Below are 27,243 nucleotides of genomic sequence, written 5' to 3' on the forward strand. Positions count from 1 at the left end.
TATATACACATATATATGTATCTTTTGGCCATCAATAAATTTACACAGGGCATACTGTATATCAGTGTTGAATTCTTCTATTTTGGTAATGCCATTGATATCATTACTCCTTTACTTAACCTTTTTCAGGCCAAAGATGTTGACCTTGGAGCAAATGTGTCTTATAGGATAAGAAGCCCTGAAGTGAAGCATATGTTTGCACTGCATCCATTTACAGGAGAACTGTCTCTGTTAAGGAGTTTGGATTATGAGGCATTTCCAGACCAGGAAGCAACAATCACCTTTCTTGTGGAAGCATTTGATATTTATGGAACAATGCCACCTGGTATTGCAACTGTCACAGTGATTATAAAGGTAAGAAATATCAGTGATGTCCCATTGTCTATTTCTTCTCTCTATGTGTAACTTGTGTTTCTAACACATACATAATATCTTTTTGCAGTATTTCATAGTAACACATGGGTACAGACTGTGATATCATTTTTAAGGTGAAATATTTAAGACTGGCAAAATAATTATGATTTAACTATAAAAGATGAATTTGAATGACACTAAGCATGCATTTATGGAGTGGCTCTTTGTTATTCTTATAAGCTCTATGACTTCCATCAGAACTGGAATAGTACACAATTTAGTCCAAATTCTACAGTGTGTGGGATATATATAAATTTATAGTTCATTTATTTGTTTGTTTGCTTGTTTATATGTGTCTGTGTGTGTGTTTGTGTCTGTGTTCCACTCCTGGGGCTGGAAGCCAGTGTCTAGGCTCTGTCTCTTACATTTTTTTTTTGTTCAAAGATAGTGTTCTACCACTTGAGCTACACCTTCGGTCTTTTTTTTTTTAAGTAGTTTATTGGAGATAAGAGAATCAAGGACTTTTCTGCCTAGTCTGGTTTTGAACCATGATCCTCAGATCTCAGCCTTTTGAGCAACTAGATTTACAAGCATGAAACACTGGTGGCCAGCTTCAATTTATTTTTAAAAGATATTATATATATACATATACATATATATTATATATGTATATGTATATACATATATATTATATCCTCAGAGACAGATAGCATTAAAATTAAATTAAATTAAAATTAAAATTAATTTAATTAATTAACAGTAAATTAGTTAATGTGAAAACTAACATTCAATTCGGGCTCAACTCATATATAGCCATGGGAAAAGTCAAGTAATGTTTCCAAAATGCTATTTTAGCATATTGTTGTGCTATATAATTTAGGTATTTAGAAGTATGTTCACAAAAAATTTCCATACAACATAATAATATTGCTGGTTATGACTCTGCCATGAAAGACAGATGGGAAAGGCTAAGGTAGGAGGGATATTTATGGATCAGTGATAGTAAATATCTTCTGAACTCAATGGAAATTAGAGGGTAACAGTATTATCTGTCCTATCCAGACCAAATAGTTTTGATAGAATAGAACACCTAAATATTAAAATTAGAAAGATGAATCATTTTTGATGGTTCAGGGCAAAAAAGAAATGAATTGAGATTTAAGATTTTCTAGCCCCCCCAGAATCAAAATTAGATAAAGAAATAGCCTAACTTTGTTTCTCAGGAGTATGAGAATAATTGCTAGAACCTGAGGCAGCTAGTCTGGAATCAGTTTGTCTTGATTTGCCTGGATTGTTTTGATGGAAGAGAGCAGTGGATTTGAAATGAATCTAAATACGTGACTGAAAAATAAGCAGCTAAATAATCTTTATTCTCTATCTGGAACTATCAACTTGATGAAATTTCTTTATATTCTAAAGTAAAATAGTTATTTTAAAATATTGTACATTTTAAACAAAGCTTAATCAATATTTAATTAACATATAGACAATCAATTTACATTGCTTTTACAATTAGTAATAGCAAAATAAATATTCAGGAACATTTCCCAAATTCAAACTCTCACTTGTTCTCCTTTATCCTGATGTTTCTTGCTAATATACATGAATAAAAATGTAAAATTCTATTATATATTATTGAACAACCTACAAATATCATCATTACTTTGAAAGGTTACCATACAAATCTCATTTTTCCACTAAAGTAGAGCTTCCTTCAGCTTGCAAATTTTCTGCTATTGGTTTGCTTACTTCACAGTACTGACAAGCTGTTTTGCTGATAATGTAATTGCATGGTATTTTCTAAGGAGATATTTGTACCCAAAACAATCACCACAGGGAAAGCATGTGGAAAATCTCACTTTGAAAATGAACAAAAGCAATTTCTTTTGTATAGGAAAAGAACAAGTATTTATTGCCTTGTCTATCAAATTTATTCAAAACTTGATGGAGAGTGCAAAAAATTAGAAGAGTTGACTGGCCACAGGCTGAAGAACCAATAGAGTAGTCTGCCCAATAATAAAAAGTATCAGCTCCTAGACATTAAAGGACTTATGTCAGCTCCTAGACATTGTGAGGGCAGTGTGGTCAAATAGGCTTCAAGGGCATATCTTAGAGAAGACTAACTCTGCAGATGTATCAGATATATATCACCCACAACCTTACACTGTGGTTCTTCCTAGAGCATACATAAGAATTTAAGAAAATTAGAGCTCACATTAGTTTTTTATTTATAATTTTTATTGTGAAAATACCGTACAGAGGGGTTACAATTACATGAGCAAGGTAATGAGTACATTTCTTATCAAGCATTGTTGCCTCCTCCTTTGTTTCCACTTCCCATCCTTCCCCCCCCTCCCAACCTCCACTCCTGGCCAAAGTTGTAGAGTTCGTTTTTCAACATAACTACTCGTACATCTCATTGTTGCAATGGGTTCACTTGTATCCCTATTTAAACTATTTGCTTCTCCCCTTCCCCTCCACAAATTATATCAACATCAAATACAGTGAGGGGGAGGGGCATACAAAGTAACAAAAAAATCATCTTAGTTTTGTTTTTTTTAAATCTTTAAAAGAAGAGATGCAAACCTATAACAACTTAACACTTTTCTATCAAGGAAAATGCTCTTACAGAAAATTCTTTTTACCTGTACTTTCAAACTCGTTTCTAAATGTCCTTCTATTTTTTGTGGAAAATTTAACTTGTTTTTCTCTTGCAGATTTACCAACTGGTTTCTGTCTTCTTCAATTGCTTGTAAATGTTTTTTTTTTGAAAATTATTTTAGCCATACTAAAGTAGAAATGTTTTCTGTGATTATTTTGAACTTCAGTTTAGGAAACAAATAAATGAAGCATACCTTTTCTTCCTGCTAGCTAATTCTAACTGTACCCTCAAGTTCACTTTTCTTTGCTGGATATATGGGAAAAAAAGTGACAAGCTTTACTGGTTAAAAAAAAAGAAGTATTATGAAATACCTTGTTTTGCGCTAGTTGAGAACATTGTAACATTGAGAGTTCATTGTTGAAAACTAAAACTAATTTGTGTTTAGATCAACAATTATAACCACAGAAAGCAAACTGTAAGATTACAAGAAGTATCTTTTTGCCAATGCTTCCCTCTAGTGGAATAGTAAGCTACAGAGAAGCACATGGTTTAGAAATTGAGTTTTTCCTTAATTTATTGAATAATAAGACATTTATACAAGAAACATATTTATATTTTTTTCTTTAGAAGTCCCTGAAGCAAAAATATAATGAACTATTGATTGTTTGTTGGCATTGCATTTCAAAAAAATTTCCTCATCTAAAATAATGCATTGTGGAAAAGCTATTTTTTTCTGAATATACCACAATTAAAAGATTATACTCCCAAATACGTACAGTGTGACATGTAAAGAAATGCTGCTACAACATAATATACCATCACTGCTTTATCCCCATTCTTATGATGGCAAACAAAATCAAAAGTAGAAGAACAAATCCTTTAATAATGTTCATGTATTTATAGCCTAAGGTTTGTGGGTAATCAGTTTCTGAGGACAGATTATTTAAAAATGTGCACTTTATATTCACTTCAGTGTGTCTAGTGAATACTTTCTTAGCAAAGCAGATTACAAACAACTAGCTGGGCTCTGGTGGCTCAGGTTTGTAGTCCTAGCTAATCACGAGGCTTAGTTCTAGGATTACAGTTCAAAGGCAGCCCTAGAAGAAAAGACTTTGAGATTCTTTATCTTCAATTAACCAGCAAAAAGTCAGAAGGGAAGCTGTGGCTCAAGTATTAGAGTAACAGCCTTGAACAAAAAAGCCACAGCCAAGGATGAGCATATTCCCTGAGTTCAAGTTCCAGTACCTCACATGAGTATGTGTGCACAATACACACACACACACACACACACACACACACACACACAAAACTCACACGTGTGTGTATGTAGCATATATTCACTTGCATTGCAGTTGCATCAGATTTTACAAAAGAGAAAAAAGAAAGAAAACAAAGAGAAAGTATCTTTTAGTATTCAAGCTGTAAAGTTTTCTATGAGTGCAAGAAGAAACCCATTCAAGAAACACATAGAGTTTATTTGTAAATTCAGAAAAAAAAAACATGTTGAGAGTTAGGATTCTATTAATATCCAAAAGTTACAATCTCAGTATTCAAAAGATTTTCACATTTTTAGTTATAAAATTCACTGATTAAATTAATTGATACTCTTGAAAGTATTGGAGAAATATGTATGCAAACACTTTGAAAGTTTATTCTCTGCCTATATCCTCCCAATCAATACCCTACACAGTTTCATTATAGATATCTTTAACAGCCTTAGCTCATTTCCTTTTCAGATTCTACCCTTCATAATTTGTTCATGCATTCATTTATTTTTTTAATTTAAATTTTATTGTAAAGAGGGGTTACAGTTACATAAGTAAGGTAATGAGTACAATTCTTTTTGAACAGTTAACTCCCTCTCTCATTTTCTCCTACTTCTTTCTCTCCTGACCCCCATGCCCATAAGTTGTAAAAGTTCATTTCCAACATAGTGTCTAGGGAGTATCACTGTTGAATTGTCTCACCATTTCTGTGATTCCCAGTCCCTTCCCCAAATCAGATAAACTAATATACAAGGCAAAAGATACAGAAATAAAAAAAGTGGCATCAGTGAATAAATCAAAGGAAAACAAAAGAAGAGATTTTTTATTATATTGTTAGAACCTATTTTTTTGGAAACAAGAGATTTTTTTATTGAATTGTTAGAAGTTATTTTTCCTTTGTTTTCATTTGTTGGAGTTCATTTCCATAAGCATCATTTTATATGATCATGTGCATATAGCTATTGAGCAATTATGACCATCTCCTAAGAATATCCTAGACTTATTCTAATTATTATAAATTATTATAAATGCAATCTATGTTTCTTTGGATCTGATTTACTTTGCTTAAAATAATTTTTGTCAAAATCTTTCTATTTTCTTATAAATTGAACAATGATATTCTTTCTGATGGAAGCATAGAGTTCCATTGTGTATATAGGCCATGTTTTCTTGATCCATTCATACACTGGGGCATATCTTAGCTATGGTAAGCAATGAACACAGTTGTGTTGGTAGCATTAGTGAGGGTTGACTTGTTGTCATTTGGGTAAATGCCTAGGTGTGGAAATGCTGGGTCATAAGGAAGCTCTATGTCTTTGAAGAACCTCCATACAGCTTTCCAGAGTCATTGAACAAGTACATGTTCCCACCAACAGTGTAGTAGCATTCCCTTATGGCCACATCCCAGCCAGAATCTCTAATTATTTGCTTTCTTGATAATGACCATTCTAATTGGTATGAGGTGGACTTGCATTTCTTTTATGGCCAGTGATGTGGAACATTGCTTCATGTGTCTATTGGCCATTCTTATTTCTTCTTCAGAGAAGTCTCTCTGAATCATTAGTCCATTTATGAAGGGGGTTCTTGTTTTTTGAGGATTTGTTTTTGGAGGGCTTAATTTGTTGAGCTCTAAGTGTATTTTAGGTAGGACATCCTTGTTTGACACAAAGCTATTATAGATATTCTCCCCTTCTGTGGGCTTTCTATTTATCTTGGTAGCTATGTCCTTTGTCCTGTAGAAACTCTGCAGTTTGATGGAAGCCCTTTTATCCAGCCTTTCTTTAACTTGTGTTTCTATATCTTGTCTTAGGAAATTCTGACCTGTGCCAAGGAGTGCTAGTGTTTCTCCTATCCCTTCCTGTAATATGTTACAGATTGACCAATAACTAATCAGACCTTCTCTACAAAAAGAAAAAAAACCATAATGTTCTCATTTAGGCTTTTAATTTAACTTGTATAAAAAATTACTGTTTCTGTCAAAATAAAATATTTTGTTTTTAATAACAAATAAGGAAAAGAAGTGAAAAAAAGCAAAAAAAAATAACCTCTTTCAGCCTTTTTATGTTTCACTAATGAACAGCAATGTTGAACACATTTCCATGTGATTATATACTATCCACATACATTAATGTGTTGTTTATTTCTTGGCATAATTTTGCTAGATTATTTTATTTTGAATTTAGGAATTCACTTAATCTAGAATCAGACTTTTGTTAGATATGGATTAGTTACAGATTTTATCCGTCTGATTTCTCTTTTATATCCTAAATATATTTGAAAGGGCATAAACTTTTTACAAAATACTCATTATTGTTTTAGCTCTTATAATGTGATCTATGCAAATTAATTTTCTATATAATACAAAGGAAAGATTAATGTTAATTCAGTGTTCTGGTACTGCATGATTCATCTAATTCTTGATAAATATCTCCCCATTCAAATAAACATTTTTTCTTCTTCTTTTTAGTAGTGGGGATTGACCTCTGGGCCTGGGCACTGTACCTCAGCTCTTCAGCTCAAGACTAGTACCCTACCACTTGAGCCACAGCACCACTTCCGGCTTTTTTCTGCTTATGTGGTGCTGAGGAATTGAACCAGGGCCTCATGCATATGAGGCAAGCACTCTACCACTCAGCCAACTTCCCAGCCCCAAACATTAAAATTTTAATGTGCCTGAAAAATAAAAAGAAAAGGAAATGATTTGGAGGGGAGAATATATATAATTAAAACATTTGAGTTTTTGTCTAAATGTATTGACTTCAAAACCTGAAACTTTAGTGAGCATAATTTATTGAGAAAACAACATATTATTCTTTATAAGTGATAATGTGGCTCAGAAAATATGGTCTTGTTTTCCAGAAGTTAATTCTTTGTTTTGGTTCTGCCACATAGCTAGGTTAATTTATACAGAGTTACCAGTGAATTTGTGAGTCATGCTCTCTAGTAGTTAGTAGCAGTTAAGGCATATGAAAACTGGGACATCGTTTTGTGTGGCACTAACCCACCCCCAATTCCTAGAATTTGATTTTGAAACTGAAAGACCCGTAACAAGTATTACCTAATATATAAGACAACATACATAGAAATGTGTATACATCTTCAAGTTGTGAAATTAAAATGACACACATATAAATAAAAAAGCTGCTTTAAAATACCCATAAATGAAGTATTGTTCTTTTATCTGCAGGAAGATGGAATGCTATGCTGAAAAAAACTTCCTTTTATTATTTTACATAAATGAGGAAAACTCAATGATAAGTCTGTTTGCATTGAAATGTTCTAATACTTATCTAATAATAGATAGAAAATATTTGTCCTAGAAGATATTAGCATAGAAAATACCTTGAAATTCCTACAGAAACATATTCACACCATTTTTCAGATCAACAACAAAATACTTTAAAAAATAATTTTCACTTCTGTAATGTAGTTTCTCATTTTTTTGGTAGAAGTTAGATTTTGTTCTGATGTTCCCAATTTAGAATGTTCCATCATACTTTAAAAGTGCTTTGGAAAAGTTTCAGGCCTCTAAAAGGTATATTTAGGGCTGATAACTGTTTACTGCAGTGGAATGCCCTTCGATTGGTATCACACACATTAATATTGTATAGGAACTCTAGCAATTTTCCTCTGGGTGCCTGACTGAAGTGACCGTAATGGAATTGGGAGGACAGAAGGCTGACAGTGGCAAATGGGTTGTGTGATATGAACGGGCAGAGTCAAGCCAATCACTTTGTCCTTCACCTAGTTACAACTGAAGCACCTGATTCTTAATTGTGTTTTGCAGGATATGAATGATTACCCTCCTGTGTTTAGTAAACGTATCTACAAGGGTATGGTGGCTCCAGATGCAGTCAAGGGTACCCCTATCACCACAGTCTATGCTGAAGATGCAGACCCTCCTGTAAGTACAAGGCCTTGGTAAATATTCTGGGTGTAATTAGGAAAACCCCTCATAGATGACATGACTGTATGGTCTACATAGCAGTGGTGGCACCTGAGAGTTGTCTTCTTATCTATCTCTGTTCTCTTGTTCATTGCATGCACAGATACAGGCTGCATTTCAAATAACTATGACTAAATTTTGGCATTTTGGAGTAAATTAGAATTCAAGCTTTATTACTTATCAACTCATCTAGTACCAGTGATATATGTATGTGGAAATAAGTGTTAATATTTGGAATCATGGCCATTTGGAACTTTTTATTTAGGAAGGTGTAAGCTTGCTGTAATGTGGATAGGCTGTATACTGAAGTGTTTTTCCTTTTTATTTTTTTTGTCGGTCATGGGGCTTGAACTCTGGGCTTGGGCGCTGTCTCTCAGCTCTTCAGCTCAAGGCGAGCGCTCTACCACTTGAGCTACAGCGCCACTTCCGGATTTCTGGTGGTTTATTGGAGATAAGAGTCTCACAGTCTTTTCTGTCCAGGCTGGCTTTGAACTGTGATCCTCAGATCTCAGCCTCCTGAGTAGCTAGGATTATAGGCATGAGCCACCAGTGCCCAGCTGTGTTTTCCTTTTTATTTATACACTTTTGTCTTGTTGGCAAATTCTAAATGCACACAAAGGATAAAAATTAGACTGGGTGTTTTTATTCTGATAAACTTAAACATCAGTATGTTTGATGAATATATTTAATAGAGCCTTTTATCATACAGTTTTACTATTTCTGAGAAATACCAAAGTGCCAATAAAGACAAAAGGTTTTCAACTGAGATAGTATTGTAACAAAATTATGTAAACTTTCCTTAATGGTGCTGTCTTACTATATTTTAAGTAGCATAATAGCTAAAATACTTGTATAAAAATGTGTTCCATAAACTCCTAAGTGCTTTATAAATATTTTATATTCATAAAACTAAATGTTAAAGATTAAATTATTTTACAGTGGCAGAGCTCATGGTATAAATCAGTGCTTGATAATTTCTGAAAAATATAAATGAAAGTATTAAATAAACCATTTTTGAAAAGTAAGGAAAAACTTTAAGAGCCTTGAATCATATAAGTGATCATATAAATAGGATTTCTCTAATGCCTTTATTTAGTAAAAATATGAACGGCAGTTGTAACATTTTTCAGTTCTACTGTGACAAGCAGTAAAAGCCTATTGTGACTATAAGGTCTTGAAAAGTAATAATATTAACATTGAAGGCCATGACCTTTAACTAAAAAATTCAATTTCTCATGGGTTCTGAAATGTCTTTGAAACTGATTTATCATATGTTGAGAAATATGATAGACAGAATATCATAGACCTGAATATCCCAATGGAGGGGAAATATTAAATTATTGCTAAGTGTGTTTTTATAAGTGATCTGTGAGACAATACAATATATGATGAAAATCAGTTGTATGCCTTTAGTTTTGTATGATATATATGTTTGAGCACAGCTGCACACTACTCACTGTGCAAACCAACTTTGTTCTCAGGACACTGGCAATCAATATAAACTAGACAGAACTAAAAGTGGAAATTATAACTCAGAATATAAAATGTATATAAGCCAACACAGCTTTTTTTCCCTGTTATGGGGCTTGAACTCTGGGCCTGGGCACTGTCTCTCAGCCCTTCAGCTCAAGACAGTACTCTACCACCTGAACCACAGCACCACTTCAGGTTTTCTAGTGGTTAATTGGAAATAAAAGTCTCATGGAGTTGAACCACAGTCCTCAGAACTCAGCCTCCTGAGTACCTTGGATTACAGGTGTGAGCCACCAGCATCCAGCTAAACACACCATTTTAACATACTAATTTCTAAGAAATATTTATCAATGCAAAATTTAATATCGTGTTAAGTTCAGTAGCATAGATAAGAAACTAAAAGGAAGCAGGCTGTTTGTCTCTTCAAGCAGACCTCAAAGTCTTAGTACAGATAGAAAATTAAATGTCTTATTTCTTCAGAAGACATTTTCAGTTTTGCATTTTCAGTCCTGTAGTACATTTTAATGTTTCATACTTAATCCAGGCTTTCAATGGAAAAAAGGTGGGTACAATCATTCAGATAAAATACTTTAGTGTGTCTATTTCAGTTACTAAGTACATGCCTCTCAGATTCCATTTCTATGCATGAAACATTAACTATCTTTCAGGGATGCTATTATTCAAAATTAAGCTCATGAATAATTTCTGAAAATCAGTTCCTTTGCATTAGAAAATTGAACAATTTGCCTTTTCCCACACCGATCCAAAATAAAAACTGAATTTCAAGAACAATTTTGAAAGATAAGTTCTATAGTACATATATTAATACTATGATTGCTTTTTTCCTTGCAATTTTGTACAGTATATGCATTTTAAGGAGTTTCCATGCACATTTTGTACTCTGCTGCAGTTGTAAATGTTTATTGCTTAAAGAAATGCTCTTTAGTTCAAAACTGTCCAGATTCCAATGTCAATATCAATTCCAGGGCCTGAAACTATCTTCTGTCATGTTGTCTTTACTTAAGGATCTCCCTTTCAAACTACAATGTAAAGTCTTTAAGAACATGGACTGAAAATCATTCCTGTTTAAAATACCGTATCTAACTTTATGTCCACAACATAGTAGTCTATAAGGGAAAATTTAATTAGTTGAAGGGATGTATAAGTCAATTCTAATTTCTATACTCTTCACTATTGACCAGTATGCCCAATTCTTAGGTATTTGGCTGTACATGATTCTAGAAAAAATATTAATGTCTGATGACCTTATTTTGGTCACTTGAAGCCTGAGAATTTAATATGATGATGCACATTTATACGTAGGACAGCTTTAACTGCTATGTACTACTATTATTATTGAGAAATGACAAAATTTACTTGTAGAGGTTACATTTTTTTCTCAAAGCAGCCTCTTTTTGTTAAATTATGTGAGAAACACTTAATGGAAATCATGAAGTGACAATAAAATATTTTGAAGTTTCTGAGGGTAAAGCCAGGTTTGGTCAGAAAGCTATTGAGAGCATTACTACTGAATATAAATTAAGAATTATAAAATGCCATGTTGTGCAAGACTATATGCTCTAGAGGGAGTAAAGAAAAATCTCACAGGGTATCTTTTCTCCTTTATTGAACTAATGCTGTTAGAACTTCTTTATTCTGTTTTGCTTTTGTGACAGCAGTAGCTTTATGCAATTCTCACAAGATTTGAACAGTGAATCAATGATTGTTTGGGGTACTAAAAAGTGTTAATATTTCTATTCTGTTCACCAGAGAGTTCTCACTTCACATTTTCACAAAACAAAACTGCAAGGGTAATTTTCATTTGCATATTTTTATTCTTAATTGAAGCTGCAGGTCACACTGTCAGATTGGAGCTGTACCTGTGGACAGGCTAATGCTTATTATAGCAGTATCTTTTATAGCAGCATCTTTTATTTACTATGGACCATTAGGCTTTAGTAAATGAAGTTCACTTTTTACTCATGTTCAAGGGGTAAAGCCAAGGGAAACAAGGAAAACTTAACTTCTTATTGATAACACACTCTTCCCATTTAATGTATTTTGGGGAATTTGTAAGATTCTTGTTCAAGTAAGGAAGCAATTAGAACATGTTTAATATTGGCATTTTTGACGAATTTTGTTACTTACCTATAAACATACACTATGAGAATTACTTCGACATTTAGAACTTTTTTCAGGTTTTGATATTGACGTATAAACAGAAAAGATCATGAAAGTTCTAAATAGTAATTAGTTTAAAAAATGTTCTCAAATACTCAGTATTTTTTTAAAGAAGGTATATTTACAAAGAGAAAATTGCAACTTTGAAGTATTTTATTTTCTCTAATCCATTGAGAATTAGCCTTTCAAAGTTGAGTTAAGCTATGTGAGGAATTACTTGTAATGTTTTCACAAGTGTCATTACTAGCTACCTCAGTCATTCAAGGGTAAACTTCCTGCTCTTTAGAGCATGAAAATATTGCCACTGTTTCTTCCTTGTGATATATACCCATTAAAATTCCATGATGCTACTAATGAGTATTTGCTAATTATGACCAATTTCTCAGAAAGTTTAATTATTTTAATTATCATTTAGAAGTGAATTATTCACAGAGCCTTTAAACATTTATAGTGTATATACATATACAATATATAATATTTATTATATATACAATATATATACACTCATGTATATGTACCAAGTATATATGTGGAGATATATGTGTATATATATAAATATATATGTGTATATATAAATATATGTGTGTATATATATAAATATATATAATATATATAAATATATATATAAATATATATGTGTGTATATATATATATATAAAATGTATCTATCCATCTATTTCTCACCACTCCCTGTATAGGCTTGGCTTGTGTTGTTATGTTGCATTGATGCAGGTTATTGCTAGCAATGTAACAGAAACTCTGGCTTTAAAAACCCATAGTTGCTAATTATGATTTCTGACCCTGTAGCCAGAAGAGGAATATACACACCTCAGTGGTTCCTTTCCTTGCTATCAAAGCTAAAATAGGGAAATAATCAAGAATAGCTTTCACTGTGAATGTCAGCTTGTAAAAACTGAGATGAAGCGGGGCCTGAATCCCTTTGGTCTCAAATACTTAATTAGAAAGAAAGCCTATGGTAAAACTATTGGGGCTTGGTCTTTAAAATGACAGTGGATTAGAATTAGAATTAAAGGTGAAAATGGATACCAAAAGAAGGGCTTTCTGAGAAAGTCTATGCATATGTAATATCTAGAAAAGACTAATCTCTGTGTTTTAAGAAATAGCATCATTTTTTCGATCACATGCTATACGTAATATATCATGTAACATTATAATGATATATATATATAATGATATATGACACAAGGCATACATTGTTATGCAGTACTATATTATCGATATTACTTCTTAATATCAGCAGTACAATTGTTTCAGGATTAAATACTTCTCTTCTTATCAGGACCACTGAGGCATTTTTTTCTTCTTATGAAGGGAAAGGTGTATACAGATAGTTTTGTTTAACTTGTAGGATGAGTGAAGTAACCAGGCCTGTAATCGCAGCTATTCACAAAGCAGAAATTGGGAGGATCAAAGATCAAGACTCCAGCATAAGCAAACAATCACAAAACTTGATCTGAACCAATAAAAATGTGCATATTGTTTCATGTCTGTGTTCCCAGCTGTGTGGAAGGCCATACGTAGGGGCATCCGCATCTGAGACTGGCCCCAGGCAAAAATGAGAGACCTTACATGAAAAAAATGACTGAATATAAGAGGGCTGGGGTGATGGTTCAACTGGAAGAATACCATGATTATCCTACTAATGGGGCTGGGAAGGTGGCTCAGTGGTAGAGCGCTTGCCTTGCATGCCTGAGGCCCTGGGTTCGATTCCTCAGCATCACATAAGCAAAAAGAAAAAAGCCAGAAGTGGTGTTGTGGCTCAAGTGGTAGAGCACTAGCCTTGAGCTGAAGAGCTGAGGGACAGCGCCCAGGCTAAGAGTTCAGGCCCTACGACCGGACCACACCCCCCAAAAAAATCCTACTAATGCCGAAGAGGTGAATCAATACTATTTTTTTCCTTTGGATAGAATACACCTCATGAAATAAAATTTTAATATCATAAACATTAACCAACAAAACTAAATGAGATTTAATAGGTTTTCTAACAGCCTTACACAACCACCTCTTTTAAGCTTAAATTATAAACTTTATTTTGAATATCCTGTATGTAATGTGATTTAGAGCTATGTCTGGTTTAATAAATACCTATCATTTAGAAAAATGCAAAATAACATATAAATATGAAATGTGGTAAATGATTTTTTTAAATTATATTTTATTTTATTTGAGAACATACTGTACAGAGGGGCTACAATTACATGGGCAGGATAATGCATACATTTCTTACCAAGCATTGCAGCCTCCTCCTTTGTTTACCCTTAACTTCCCTTCTCCCCCTCCCCCCTCCCCCCACCCAATTTTACCCCCCTCCCCCCACCCAATTATACCCCCCTCCCCCCACACACACCGACATTGTAAAGCTGGTTTTGACATGACATTTGGTACTTCTCATTGTTGCAACAGGTCCACCTGAATCCTTAAACGACTTGTTTGTCCCCATCTCCTCCGCATGTTATACTGACATCAAATATAGTGAAAGCGGGGGTTACACTGTGGGGGAGGGACATACAAAGCAACAAAGAAATAATCTTATAAATGCGTTAGAAACACATGCATGAAAGAAACGAAAACATTAAAATACATATTTAAGGGTTCATTTTCCTAACATCACATTATCTGACCTTTTCCGCTTGACTCATACCTATACTAGATATTGCAAATAAGGGAAACCATGGGACCTATGCTTCTTTGGGCCTGGCTTACTTCACTTAATATAATTTTTTCCAAACCATTCCATTTCCTAACAAATGGGGAAATGTCATTCTTTCTGATGGAGGCATAGAATTCCATTGTGTATATATACCACATTTTCTTGATCCATTCATCTACTGAGGTGCATCTGGGTTGGTTCCATGTCTTAGCTATGGTAAATAATGCTGCAATAAACATAGTTGTGCTGGTAGCTTTAGTGTGGTCTTGTTTGTAAACATTTGGGTAAATGCCCAAAAGTGGGATTGCTGGATCATAGGGGAGATCTATGTGAAGTCTTTTGAGGAACCTCCATACTGCTTTCCAAAGTGGTTGAACAAGTTTACATTCCCGCCAACAATGAAGTAAGGTTCCTTTCTGTCCACATCCCCTCCAGCATCTGTTGTTGTTAGAGTTCTTGATTTTTGCTGTTCTAACTGGAGTGAGGTGATATCTCAATGTTGTTTTGATTTGCATTTCTTTTATGGCTAGGGATGTTGAACATTTCTTCATGTGTCTATTGGCCATCCTTCTTTCTTCTTCAGAGAAGCTTCTCTTTAAGTCTTTCGCCCACTTATTTATTGGGCAGTTGTTTCTTTGAGGATTTGTTGTTGGGTGGTTTAATTTTTTGAGTTCCAAGTATATTTTAGATATGAGACCCTTGTCCGTTGTATGGCTAGTAAAGATCTTCTCCCAATCGGTGGGCTTTCTATTGATCTTGCCAGCTATGTCATTTGCCCTGCAGAAGCTCTGCAATCTTATGCAATCCCATTTGTCCAACCTTTCTTTGATTTGTTGTGCTTCCGGGTCTCTATTCAGAAAATTTCGACCTGAGCCAAGGAGACCTAGGGTTTCTCCTATTCCATCCTGTAATGTTTTCAGAGTGTCTGCTTTGAGTTCAAGGTCTTTGATCCATTTGGAGTTGATTCTGGTGCAGGGTGATATATAAGGATCTAGCTTTAGTTTTCTACATGTAGTTAACCAATTTTGCCAGCACCATTTACTGAAGAGGCTGTCTTTCTTCCATTCTATTGTTTTAGCTTCCTTATCGAAGATTAGATGGCTATAGGTCTGTAGGTTCATTTCTGGGTTTTCAATTCTATTCCATTGGTCCTGAGGTCTGTTCTTATGCCAATACCAAGCTGTTTTGATTACTATGGCTTTATAGTAGAGTTTGAAATTTGGTATTGATATTCCTCCAGCAGTGTTCTTTCCATTGAGGAGCGTTTTTGGTATTCGGGGTCTTTTATTGTTCCATATGAATTTTTGGATTGCCTCCTCTATTTCCTTGAAGAATGAAGGTGGAATTTTGATAGGTATCGCGTTGAATTTGTAGATAGCCTTGGGAAGTATTGCCATTTTCACGATGTTAATCTTGCCAATCCAGGAGCATGGGAGGTTTTGCCATTTTTTAAGTTCTGTGTTGATTTCCTTTTTCAAGATTTTAAAGTTTTCATCATAGAGGTCCTTCACTTCTTTGGTTAAGTTAATTCCTAGGTATTTTATTTTTTGTGGGGCTATTACAAATGGAGTTGCTTTCCTAATTTCAGCCACACTTTTCTCATTGTTGGCATATAGAAAAGCCATTGATTTTTGGGGGTTAATTTTATAACCTGCTACTTTGCCAAAGTTTTGAATCAGCTTGAGTAATTTGGGAGTGGAGTCTATGGGATTCTTTAAATACAAGATCATGTCATCTGCAAAGAGGGAGAGTTTTATTTCTTCTTTCCCTATTTGGATCCCCTTTATGTCTGCATCTTGTCTTATTGCTGTAGCTAGGCATTCTAATACTAGATTGAAGAGAAGTGGAGAGAGTGGGCATCCTTGTCTTGTTCCTGAGTTAAGAGGAAATGGCTTTAGTTTTTCACCATTGAGTATAATGCTGGCTGTAGGTTTGTCATATACAGCCTTTATTGTATTGAGGAATGTTTCATGGATTCCTAATTTTTCCAGAACCTTCATCATAAAGGGGTGTTGGATCTTGTCAAATGCTTTTTCTGCATCTATTGAGATAACCATGTGGTTCTTATTCTTGCTCCTGTTGATGTGATGAATAATATTAATTGATTTGCGTATATTGAACCAGCTTTGCATCCCTGAAATGAATCCTGTTTGATCATGGTGTATGATTTTTTGGATGAATTGTTGAAGTCGATTGGCCAAAATTTTGTTGAGAAGTTTTGCATCAATGTTCATCAAAAAAATGGGTCTATAGTTCTCTTTCTTTGATGAGTCCCTGCCTGGTTTTGGGATGAGGGTTATGATGGCTTCATAAAATGTGTTCGGTAGTGAGCTTTCTCTTTCAATTTCATTGAAGAGTTGGAGGAGTATTGGTGTAAGCTCTGCTTTGAAGGCCTTGTAAAATTCCGCTGTAAAACCATCTGGTCCTGGACTTTTCTTAGCTGGGAGATCTCTTATTGCTGTTTCTATTTCAATGCTTGATATGGGCCTGTTAAGCTGGTTTAACTCATCTTGGTTTAGTTTTGGCATGTCAATATTTGCTAGGAAAAGGTCCATTTCTGTCAAGTTCTCAAACTTATTAGCATAAAGTTTTGAGAAGTATTCCCTTATAATGTTCTGAATCTTGGTTGTTTCCGTGGTGATGTTTCCATTCTCATCTCTGAGTTTATTAATTTGGGTGTGTTCTCTCCTTTTTCTGATAAGGTTTGCTAAGGGTCTGTCAATTTTGTTAAGTTTTTCGAAGAACCAACTCTTTGTTTTGTTGATTCTTTCTATAGTTTTTTTGGATTCTAATTCATTTAATTCTGATTTAATTTTGATTATTTCTTTCCGTCTACTGGATTGGGGTTTATCTTGCTGCTCTTTTTCAAAGAGGTTTAGATGTGTCATTAAATTGTTAGTTTCCGATCTCTCCAATTTGTTGATATAAGAGCTCAGAGCTATAAACTTGCCTCTGAGTACTGCCTTTGCTGTGTCACAGAGGAGCTGGTAATTTGTGTGTTCATTTTTGTTGAATAGCATGAACATTTGAATTTCCTTTCTAATCTCTTCCATGACCCACTCATGATTCAGCAGTGTGTTGTTCAGCCTCCATGTGATACCGGACTTTCTTTGGTGGCTTTTGGTGTTGAGTTCTAATTTTATTCCCTTGTGGTCAGAGAGAATGCAAGGTATAACTTCAATGTTTCTGAATTTAGACAAGTTTGCTTTGTGGCCTAAAATGTGGTCTATTTTAGAAAACGTTCCATGTGCTGCTGAGAAGAACGTGTATTCTGATGCTGCTGGGTGAAATGTTCGGTAAATGTCTGTTAAGTCTAGTTGATCTATGCAGCTGTTTAGATCTGCGGTTTCTCTGTTGAGTTTTTGCCGAGTTGATCTATCTAGTGGGGAGAGTGGTGTGTTAAAATCCCCAACAATTAATGTCTTTGGATCTATATGGGATTTGAGGGAAAGTAGTGTTTCTTTGATAAATTTGGGTGCTCCATTGTTTGGCGAATAGATATTTAGAATTGTAATATCCTCCTGAAGGAGAGATCCTTTAATTAGTATGTAGCGACCTTCTTTATCTCTTCTCACGAATTTTAATTTGAAGTCTAATTTATCTGATATTAGGATTGCAACTCCCGCCTGTTTATGAGGGCCGTTTGCTTGGTAGATTTTGTTCCAGCCTTTAACATTGAAAATGTGTTTGTTTTTACGGGCAAGATGTGACTCCTGCAGGCAGCAGATAGAAGGGTCTTGTTTTTTATTCCAACTAGACAGTCTATGTCGCTTAATTGGAGAGTTCAGTCCGTTAACGTTAAGAGATAGGACTGAGAGGTATTTGGGAGTTCCTGCCATGTTATCCACCTTCTTGGGGGCTGTGAAAACTGGGTTCTTCCTAAGGTTCTTGGATTCTCAGTTTGGGTGCAGTTTCTTGGCCTTTGTTGCGATCTTGTTGGTTTTCTATGTGTAGGACATCTTTAAGAATCTTTTGCAGGGCTAGTTTGGTGGAGATGTATTGTTTCAATTTTTCTTTGCTATGGAAGGTTTTTATTTGGCCTTCAGTTATGAAGGAGAGTTTAGCTGGGTACAGTATTCTTGGTTGATAGTTGTTTGTTTTTAGGGCATGGCATACGTCATTCCAGGCTCTTCTTGCTTTGATTATCTCTGCTGAGAAATCTGAGGTAATTCTAATTGGTTTCCCTTTATAGGTGATTAACCTTTTCTCCTTGACAGCTTTAAGGATCTTTTCCTTGGTCTGGGTTGATCCAGTGTGGATTATAATGTGAAGGTGGGATGTCCTATTCTGGTCTGGTCTGTTTGGGGTTCTAAAAGCTTCTTGTATCTGAATAGGCCTATCTTTTTGTATGTTTGGGAAGTTCTCTGCTAGGATCCTGTTAAACAAATTTCCTAGACCATTAACTTCTGTTTCTAGGTGCTCCTCTACACACATTATCCTTAGATTGGGCCTTCTGATGGTGTCTTCCAGGTGTTGGATAGACCTATCATATTTCTTGGACTCGTCTTGGATGGTTGTATGTTCTTTCTCTATAATATCTAGGCTGTCTTCAATCCCTGAGATTCGATCTTCTGCATGGTCTAACCTGCTGTCAAGACTCTCTACTTTGTTTTTTATCTCTTTTCCTTCTAATTGGTCAGCTTTGATGGCTTCAAGTTCTTTGTTGAAGCTCTGTTTTAGGTCTTGTATGAATTTCTTTACTTCCTTAATTTGGTGTTCAGTGTTTGTTCTCAAATCACTTAGTTGATTGGTTATGGTTTCTTTGGACTCCCATTCCTTCTGTTGGGTTCCATTCAGAATTCCCTTTGTGGTCTCCCTGACTTCCTTCAGCTCTTTGTTAATGGATTCCATGAATGCCTTTAGTGATCTTTGTGTATTCTCTACCTGGTCTCTTAATTAGTGAATTACTCTTTGATTAGTTTCCTCCCTTCTGTGGGATTCCTGCAGTTCTCTTTGAGTGTTCTCTGCCTGCTCACGCCATTCCTCCCTTTCTCTTTGAGTATTCTCAAGTTGTTCACGCAAATCCTGTATCAGTTTTTGAGAAGCTTCCTCACGCTTATGATATTCCTGTATAAACTTCTGGGATGCCTCCTCTCTCTCCCTATCACGCTCATACAGAGTCCTTTGTACATTGTCAAACTTCTCATTTATCATGTTTGCTATTAGTGTTTGTAGAGCTATTTGGGAACTCTCCTCTGGATTATTCTTTATCTGTTCTAATCCCTGATTATCAAGGTTGGGAATTGAGATACCCGAATTTGCCATTTTTCTTGTGTTTTTCCGGCTTACTCGGCCCATTTGAGATAAAGATTGCACCAGTTTTGTGCTAGAACACTATCTTAAGGCAACCATCAACCAAAGTTTGCATTTGTACAGTCAATAGTCTACAGATACAATCTAGTTCAACAGATACATCTATTCAACATCAAACGACTATATGTTAAAGGACTTCGAACCACAGAAAAGAATTTGGAAAACCAGAAATTATTAGGATTAGGGAGAGATGTGGGTAAAAAATGGGAATAGATTGGTGTGGGGAGGCACAGGGAGAGTTAACTATGTCCTAATCACAGTGCAGGAAATGGGTTGGGTAGGATGCAAGTAGAGAGAGAGAGAAAAAGAAGAAACGGAAAGGGGAATAAAGAGAGACCAGAAAAAGAATAGAAACGTAAAAATTAATGTTATTATAGAGGTTAAAAGACCGTCTATTTAGAGAGGAATGTGAATATGTTCAGAGAAGGGGACGGACATAGAGGAGATGTGAAAATCTTTAAGGATGGGAAAGGGAGAAGAAAAGATCAGAAGTTCAGTAGAGCTAGATAAAAAACAAAAAGATAATTAAGAAAGAAAAAAAGGAGAAAGAAGACAAGAAAAGAAAGGAAAACTCTCATTCACGTATTACTAAAATAAAAATTATAAGATGAGAAAAAAAAAGTTACTGGAAAACAATTATTTTTTCAGAAGAGGCAAAAATTAAAGATTAATAAAAGTTTTAGAAGGGAAAAAAATTTATATATATATATATATATATATATATACATATATATATAAGGTAACAAAAAACAAAAAACAAGCAAAAAAAAGAAAAGAAGAAGAAGAAGAAGAAAAAAAAAAAGAAAAAAAAGTCTTTTGATTTTTTTTTTTGGGGGGGGGAGGAGTGGGAAGAATCCTGTATCTCCCTTTTGTCTGCAACCAGTCTCTTGTTGGAGTCTCTGGTCAGCTTGAGGTCCTGTGGCTTGATTGGTTTCTTAAGATGGTTGGTTGGAAGAGGCAGAAAAATGCTCTGCTTTACCCAAGATTTTGGGATCCCCCTCCCAGGTTAGTTTTCTGGGAGGGTGGTCTGCTTTGAGAGTCACAAAAGAGGGGGATGTGGTGATGAGGCTAGGTTCTGGGTAGTGTTGAGGCCTTTCAACAAACAGTAGCTTTTCCCTGGGGCTATTTTGTGATAAAGCTCACAGCGCCCAGCCTGGAGCCATTCTCAGGGTTTCTGTTTTTCAATTGATTGTGGTGGCTGCTAGAGGGAGGGGCAGCCTCTGGCTCTGGATACCCAGTGAGGCAAGGCACTCCGATGGCTGGCGCCTGAGCTGGGTGACTTTTCCCTGGATGGAGCTGAGTCTGGCAGGTCACTTCGCCGTTAAGTTCTTGTGACCTGCTAAATGACTCATTTTATTCCAAGGCCTGAGCTGGAGCTAGCAGCTCCTCCGAGCTTTGTCGGTATCCAAGATGGAGATCACCGGTGCTGGAGGGGGAGGGGTGGCCTTCCCTCCTCTGCTCCCTGAGGAGTGAGGATGTCGGGCTTGTACTCACGCCGAGTCTTGGATCCTGGGTCGTCTCTGGTCTGCAAACAGCAGGATGAAGATGTTCGCTCCTTGTCGGTTCTTGTTGGTGTTGAGTAGAATCCGCTCGTTCGCTGCGTCTGGCTCCTTCGTCCCCGACTCTCTGTGTCTCAGGTATGACTCCGCGGCAGTGGTCGCCGCCGCGACCCCGCCGCCGGAGCGGCAGTTGATGCGTTTCCTTGGCTTCCCCTCTCTTGTCTAACTCTCTGTCCTGTGATGGCACACTTGGTGTGATTCTCTGGCTTAGGACTGTTCACTGGAATTCTAAAACTACTTTCTATGCGAGAGCTTGTTCAGATTCCAGCTTCTCCTCCGCCATCTTCCCGGAACTCCTCGTGGTAAATGATTTTTGAGACTCAGTTTGTTATATAAAAATGAAATTGTTAAATAATTGTACAAACAGAACTGTGACATAAATCAAAGGTTCCTATTAGTGAAAATTACCTCCACTGATATAAAATTTTTATTCTATAAGATAATAAAAGCAGAAGACTAGTTGGTGTCTGTTACCATCATTAAAAATGCAAACAACCCAGATTGGCAATGGAAACACATGAAAACATTAAAGTCATAATTGACACCTATTGCACCTAGCAATGAAAATCACAGACCAAATAAAGTCACAATCAAACTGAGTCAAGATTTTCTTCCAGACATATAAAGATAAGTAGTTGATCAAAATAATGCAGAAAGAATAATAAGCTAATCATAGATAATATAGAGATCAGTTTGAAATGGCTATGTGAAATTTGTGGATAACAAAGTTAGCTAGTTTTTATCTTAGGGCAAATAAAAGGTCCTCAGATATTTATCATATAGCAAATATTTTCAGTATCTAATTTAGGTATGCATATATATGTACATATATCATAGACATATAGTGGTAAGTATAAGGTGACATTAAAATAGATTGCTGAACCAGCCCTTTCACACTTCTAAAACCTGAATATCTGAAGGCATACTCCTCCATATGATGGGCTGTGCTTAATTTATAGTGATAAATTCCATGGTAAATTAGGACATTTTAAAAAGCTCTTTTGCTTTGATTCTCACATGCCCTCAATTTCCGTAAATATTAAAGAAGTACTACAACATCATTTACCCTTCAAAAGAATCTGAGGTAAAGAATAATAGGAAATTCCACCTTAGACACCATTGCCTTCTGAGAAAACTCACTGTGCACAATTTTTACAGCATTCCTATTAAATCAATGTTTATGTCTTGATAAATTCTTCCTGTAATTTTTGACCTTTAAGACTCCCTTCTCATTTTGTACATTATAAGTACATTAAGAACAGCAACAAAGATAAAAACCTCTTGTGTCCCTAACTTGGGGTTCATTTAGCTTAGCATCAGCTTATATGGTCATACATACATAGCTTTTGACCTCTTCTTCTTGTCTTGACATATACTAATTATTACAGATAAGGGAAATGGTGGGACCTATGTTTCTTTGAGTCTGACTTACTTCACTTAATTTTTTCCAAGTCTTCTCATTTCCTAACAAATGGGGTGGTATCATTCTTTCTGATGGAGGCATAGAATTCTTTCCCCATGGTATACAACCTCTGTTGTCACTGTATTTGATTCTGGTGCCCTGTATCTCTTATATACATTTATCTAATTTGGGGAAGGGAAGGGACATAACAAAATGCTGAAATAAGGTTACAGGATGACCCATTGTAACAATGAGATGTACAAGACAGTATGTTGAAAATAAACTTTACAACTTTGCAGGGTGGTGGGAGGGGGGGAGAGGGGAGGGAGGAGTTGGGGAGGTGGGGAGGAAAGAGATGGTAGGGGAAATATAAAGGAGGGTGTAACAATCCTCCATAGGAAATGGATTCATTACCTTGCCCATGTAACTATAACCCCTCTGTACAGTATCTTTACAATAAAATATATATTAAAAAGACTCCCTCCTCAAGATAACTACAACAGTAGAATAGGTTATAAAGAAAACTAAACAAACTAAAAGGCCTTTTTTCATTCATGATATTTTGCAAATTATGGGATGGACTGCTAACTTTGGAGCAATTGTATTGCTTCCAATTGTGTACTCTCCATTTGAAATTTTACATTGTGTAACTTTACTATATGAATTTCCTTTTATTCCAAATATCAAAATACCTGAATCAGGGAAGACATATTTTAATGAATTCATTGACTACAGAATAAAATTAAGTGGATATCTACTTACTTTCTCTTTTCTTCCTGGTGTTCCTCTGGTTTGAACTCAAAATCTCATGCTTGCCCGGTTGGTTTGCTTAATAGGCTGACACAATATCACTTGAATAAATGCCTGTCTTTTGTTAGTTAATTTGTAGATAAATTCTATTGAGTTTTTCTACCTCAGCCAGCCTCAAACAAGGATTACAGGTGTAAGGTACTGACACCTAGCTTTTCCTTTTGCCTTTACTTTTTCATTTTTCTTTTTTTCCCCCATCTGTTTTTAACATGAGAATTTGAACTGAAAGTCTGCTTTTCTAGGGAGGCACTCTACCACATGATCTTTCTCCGAGCCCTTTTTGTTAGTCACAGCTGAGGCAGAAATTAACTCGTATGCCTGGGTTGGCTTGGACCATAATCCTATCTTATATTCCCATTATATATCAGAAAACAGGTTGAGACATGTTATCTTTCCTACATTATGAATATGCCAATTATATTTTTTTTCCTCTGTGAATAACTAGTAGTGTAAGAGGCATAGGGTTGAAGGAAAACTTGGGCACATAATTGTTTTGTGTCTACACTCTGAATTTTAAGAAGTAAGAGATTTACCATCCTTAGCACTAAAAATATTAAAGGGCTAACTCTCATTTGCATTCTAAATAATCCAAAATAAAATCAGTCAAAGACATAATTTATGTGAGGATATCCAACAAAATTTAGACCATTTTCATTATTATGGTTTTTGATACTGTTTCAAAATTATCAACTCTTTCTTCTTTTAGGATGGTTTTTATTTGGTGTTCTAATATATATTAGGCCTGATTTTGAGACAAAGAATCATTGTTCATGTTCCTGCAAGTCTCAAGTTCTTTTTTTTTTTTATTTTTTAGAAAGGGGTTTGATTTTCCCTCACTTTTCTACAGACTTTTCCCTACCACAGAAGTCTCAAGTTCTTTAGAAACAAAATGGGTAATGGAGTACACAGGCATCATCACAATTTTTGCACATAGTGAATATTCAACAAATGTTAGTTGTCATTAGTTTATTATTACTGCTTCCATCTCTTCTATCATTGCTACCTTAAAGTATCTTATATGGATTAATTTAAGTGATTCATGTAAACATTTAACATGTTAATCAGCCCAGAATATATAGTAAATTTTTTTTGCTGCTTCTTATTCTATGTACATGCCTGCACTTAAACACATTTTTCTATACTTCATCATTTTCTGAGTCTCATACAGTTAAGTATAATTAAAAATAACATTATTGTGACAAACAATAACATGTTAGAGAGACACTAGGTGTTTGGAAAGGGAGACATGATTCCTGTGATATAAAAGAATATGGAATAGTAGATATTCATTACAAACTGCTAATGTTTTGTTATATAGATAATGGAATTGGCCTATAGCAATTTAGCACTTACTTAATTCACATTGATTTATCATATGTTATAAGAATTAAATCTTTGGCTACATTTCAACCCTGAGTATACAAAAATAAAAAATAATGTGTTTATATCTTGTTTGTTTCTATGAGACCACTCTTTAAAAAAATACATTTGTTTTCATTCTGTACAATGGATTAATGATGGGTCTTTTCATTTTAGGGGTTACCTGCAAGTCGTGTAAGGTACAGAGTTGATGATGTGCAATTTCCTTATCCTGCTAGTATTTTTGATGTAGAAGAAGATTCTGGAAGAGTAATAACTCGAGTCAATCTTAATGAAGAACCCACGACTATTTTTAAGGTCAGTGAGTCATTTTCTTTATTCTATTTGACATTTAACTTTTGATTGAAAGTTTATCTTGAGAAATGTCAATACTGTATTTTTATCTTCCCATTTTCTCACTTTAATCTTTTGAATTATAAAACATAATCTCTTCACAGAAACTTAGAGTGAAAAGTTAAGAAAAAAGAAAAAAGATTAGATAACATCATTTTTATTTTTATTCTTATGATAAATAAATGCAATTATAAAATATGTTTTAAAATAACATGATCATATCATATATAGTACTTTTAACTCATTTGCATATTGCTCAAACTGACCAACTCTACTAATGCAACTTTTTTAATTATATGATTATTAACTATGTGAAGTAATCTATTTTACTACTTTCTAAGCATTTCCACTTTTTCAGTCATAGGATTAATTTTGTCACTGTGAATAAAGCCTTTGAAATTCCCTGCTTATTTAACCTTCTGAATATCAATAACCACTCTGCCTCACATAACTTTAACATTGTTTGGGAAAACTATTCTGCTTATTAATTGGTATCAAACCAGTGATATTAACTGTGACTTTCAGGATGAGGCTGGGTTATGGGCTTCTATATATACATTGACTTGCATTAAATTAGTAATCTGACTATTTAAAAGGAACATTTATTTCAGAGAAAGAATTTTGAAAATGATGCCATGCCTTAAAATAAACAGTACAAATGTTCTTTGTGTGATTTCATTATTAAAGATAGTCATCTGTTATAAACCTACTGTGATCACAAACATATATAGGTATCACATCATCAGGATAAAATTTTAGTTTGTATTGTTTGAATTATTTCTGCTACACTGCATGAACTTTATTTTTATAGTGTATTTTGAAGGGATTCTGTAACCAAATGTGTTAAACTGTAAAGATTTCCAATTTTATCTTCTACAGTGGAGCAGTAGTTTTCTGTTATCTTGTACACAATTAACTCTCTGGAAAATTAATTTCCCCTTATAAACCAACTCATTAGGTTTTTGCTATTGGTGTGACTGAATTTAACACTTTTTTTAGTAAGTGTGTTGAAGCAAGAAAAGGAGTGTGTTTATTGTAAGCAGCAGCAGAGTTTCAGGAAATAGTTGGTAAATTGGAGAAAGGTTATATCGTGCTCCTGGTTTTATTGATAGTCGTGTGTGTGTGTGTGTGTGTGTGTGTGTGTGTGTGTGTGTGTGTGTGTGTGTGTCTGTTGAATAGAGTTACTAACATTTTTTTTGAGGGGGGGCTGGTCATGGGGCCTGAACTCTGGGCCTGGGCACTGTCCCTCAGCTCCCCAGCTCAAGGCTGGTGCTCGACCACTTGAACAACAGCACCACTCCTGGGTTCTTTTTTCTGCTTATGTGGTGCAGAGGAATTGAACCCAGGGCCTCATGCATGCAAGGCAAGCATTCTACCACTGAGCCACCTTCCCAGCCCAGATACTAACATTTTTGAGTTTTTGGTACAGGCAAATAAAAATGCAATTTTCTGTGAAGATTGCATGTGGATGTACCTCTTGGGTAGAATAATGAGCATTGCTTCCACTACTGGGACTAGAATGCCCAATTATTAATATTTTATTTATTTTTATTTGTTTTGTGTCAGTTCAGAAGCTTGAAATAAAGACATGGGGAATTTTCCTTATCTTCTTCTCTTTTCTTTCTTCTTCTTTTGTTTTTTTTTTTTTTTTTTTTGGTAGCACTTTACCACCTGGCCACAATTTCTTTTTCTTTTTCTTTTTTTTTGGACGGGGGTAGGGGGAGAGGTTGGTCGGTCTTGGGGCTTGAACTGTGAGCTTGGGCGCTGTCCCTCAGCTCTTCAGCTCAAGGTGAGCGCTCTACCACTTGAGCAACAGCACCACTTCCGGTTTTCTAGTGTTTTTTATTGGAGATAAAGAGTCTCATGGACTTTCCTGTCCGGGCTGGCTTTGAACCGCCATCCTCATATCTCAGCCTGAGTAGCTAGGATTACAGGCATGAGCCACCGGCGCTTG

General features: G+C 35.1%; 1 protein-coding gene across 3 annotated transcripts in view; it reads left to right on the forward strand.

The window, feature by feature from the left end:
- Pcdh15 (protocadherin related 15) overlaps positions 1-27,243 on the forward strand; it is a 620,145-nt gene that overhangs the window by 490,814 nt on the left and 102,088 nt on the right. For all 3 annotated transcript variants that reach the window (XM_070020439.1, XM_070020440.1, XM_070020438.1), the window contains 3 exons: positions 130-354; positions 8,009-8,125; positions 25,113-25,253. In XM_070020439.1, the coding sequence (XP_069876540.1) occupies positions 130-354; positions 8,009-8,125; positions 25,113-25,253 (483 nt within the window). The remainder of the gene's footprint in view (positions 1-129; positions 355-8,008; positions 8,126-25,112; positions 25,254-27,243) is intronic.

This window comes from Dipodomys merriami, unplaced genomic scaffold (assembly GCF_024711535.1).
Source record: "Dipodomys merriami isolate MVZ:Mamm:240054 unplaced genomic scaffold, mDipMer1.0.p SCAF_14, whole genome shotgun sequence".
Lineage (NCBI taxonomy): Eukaryota > Metazoa > Chordata > Mammalia > Rodentia > Heteromyidae > Dipodomys > Dipodomys merriami.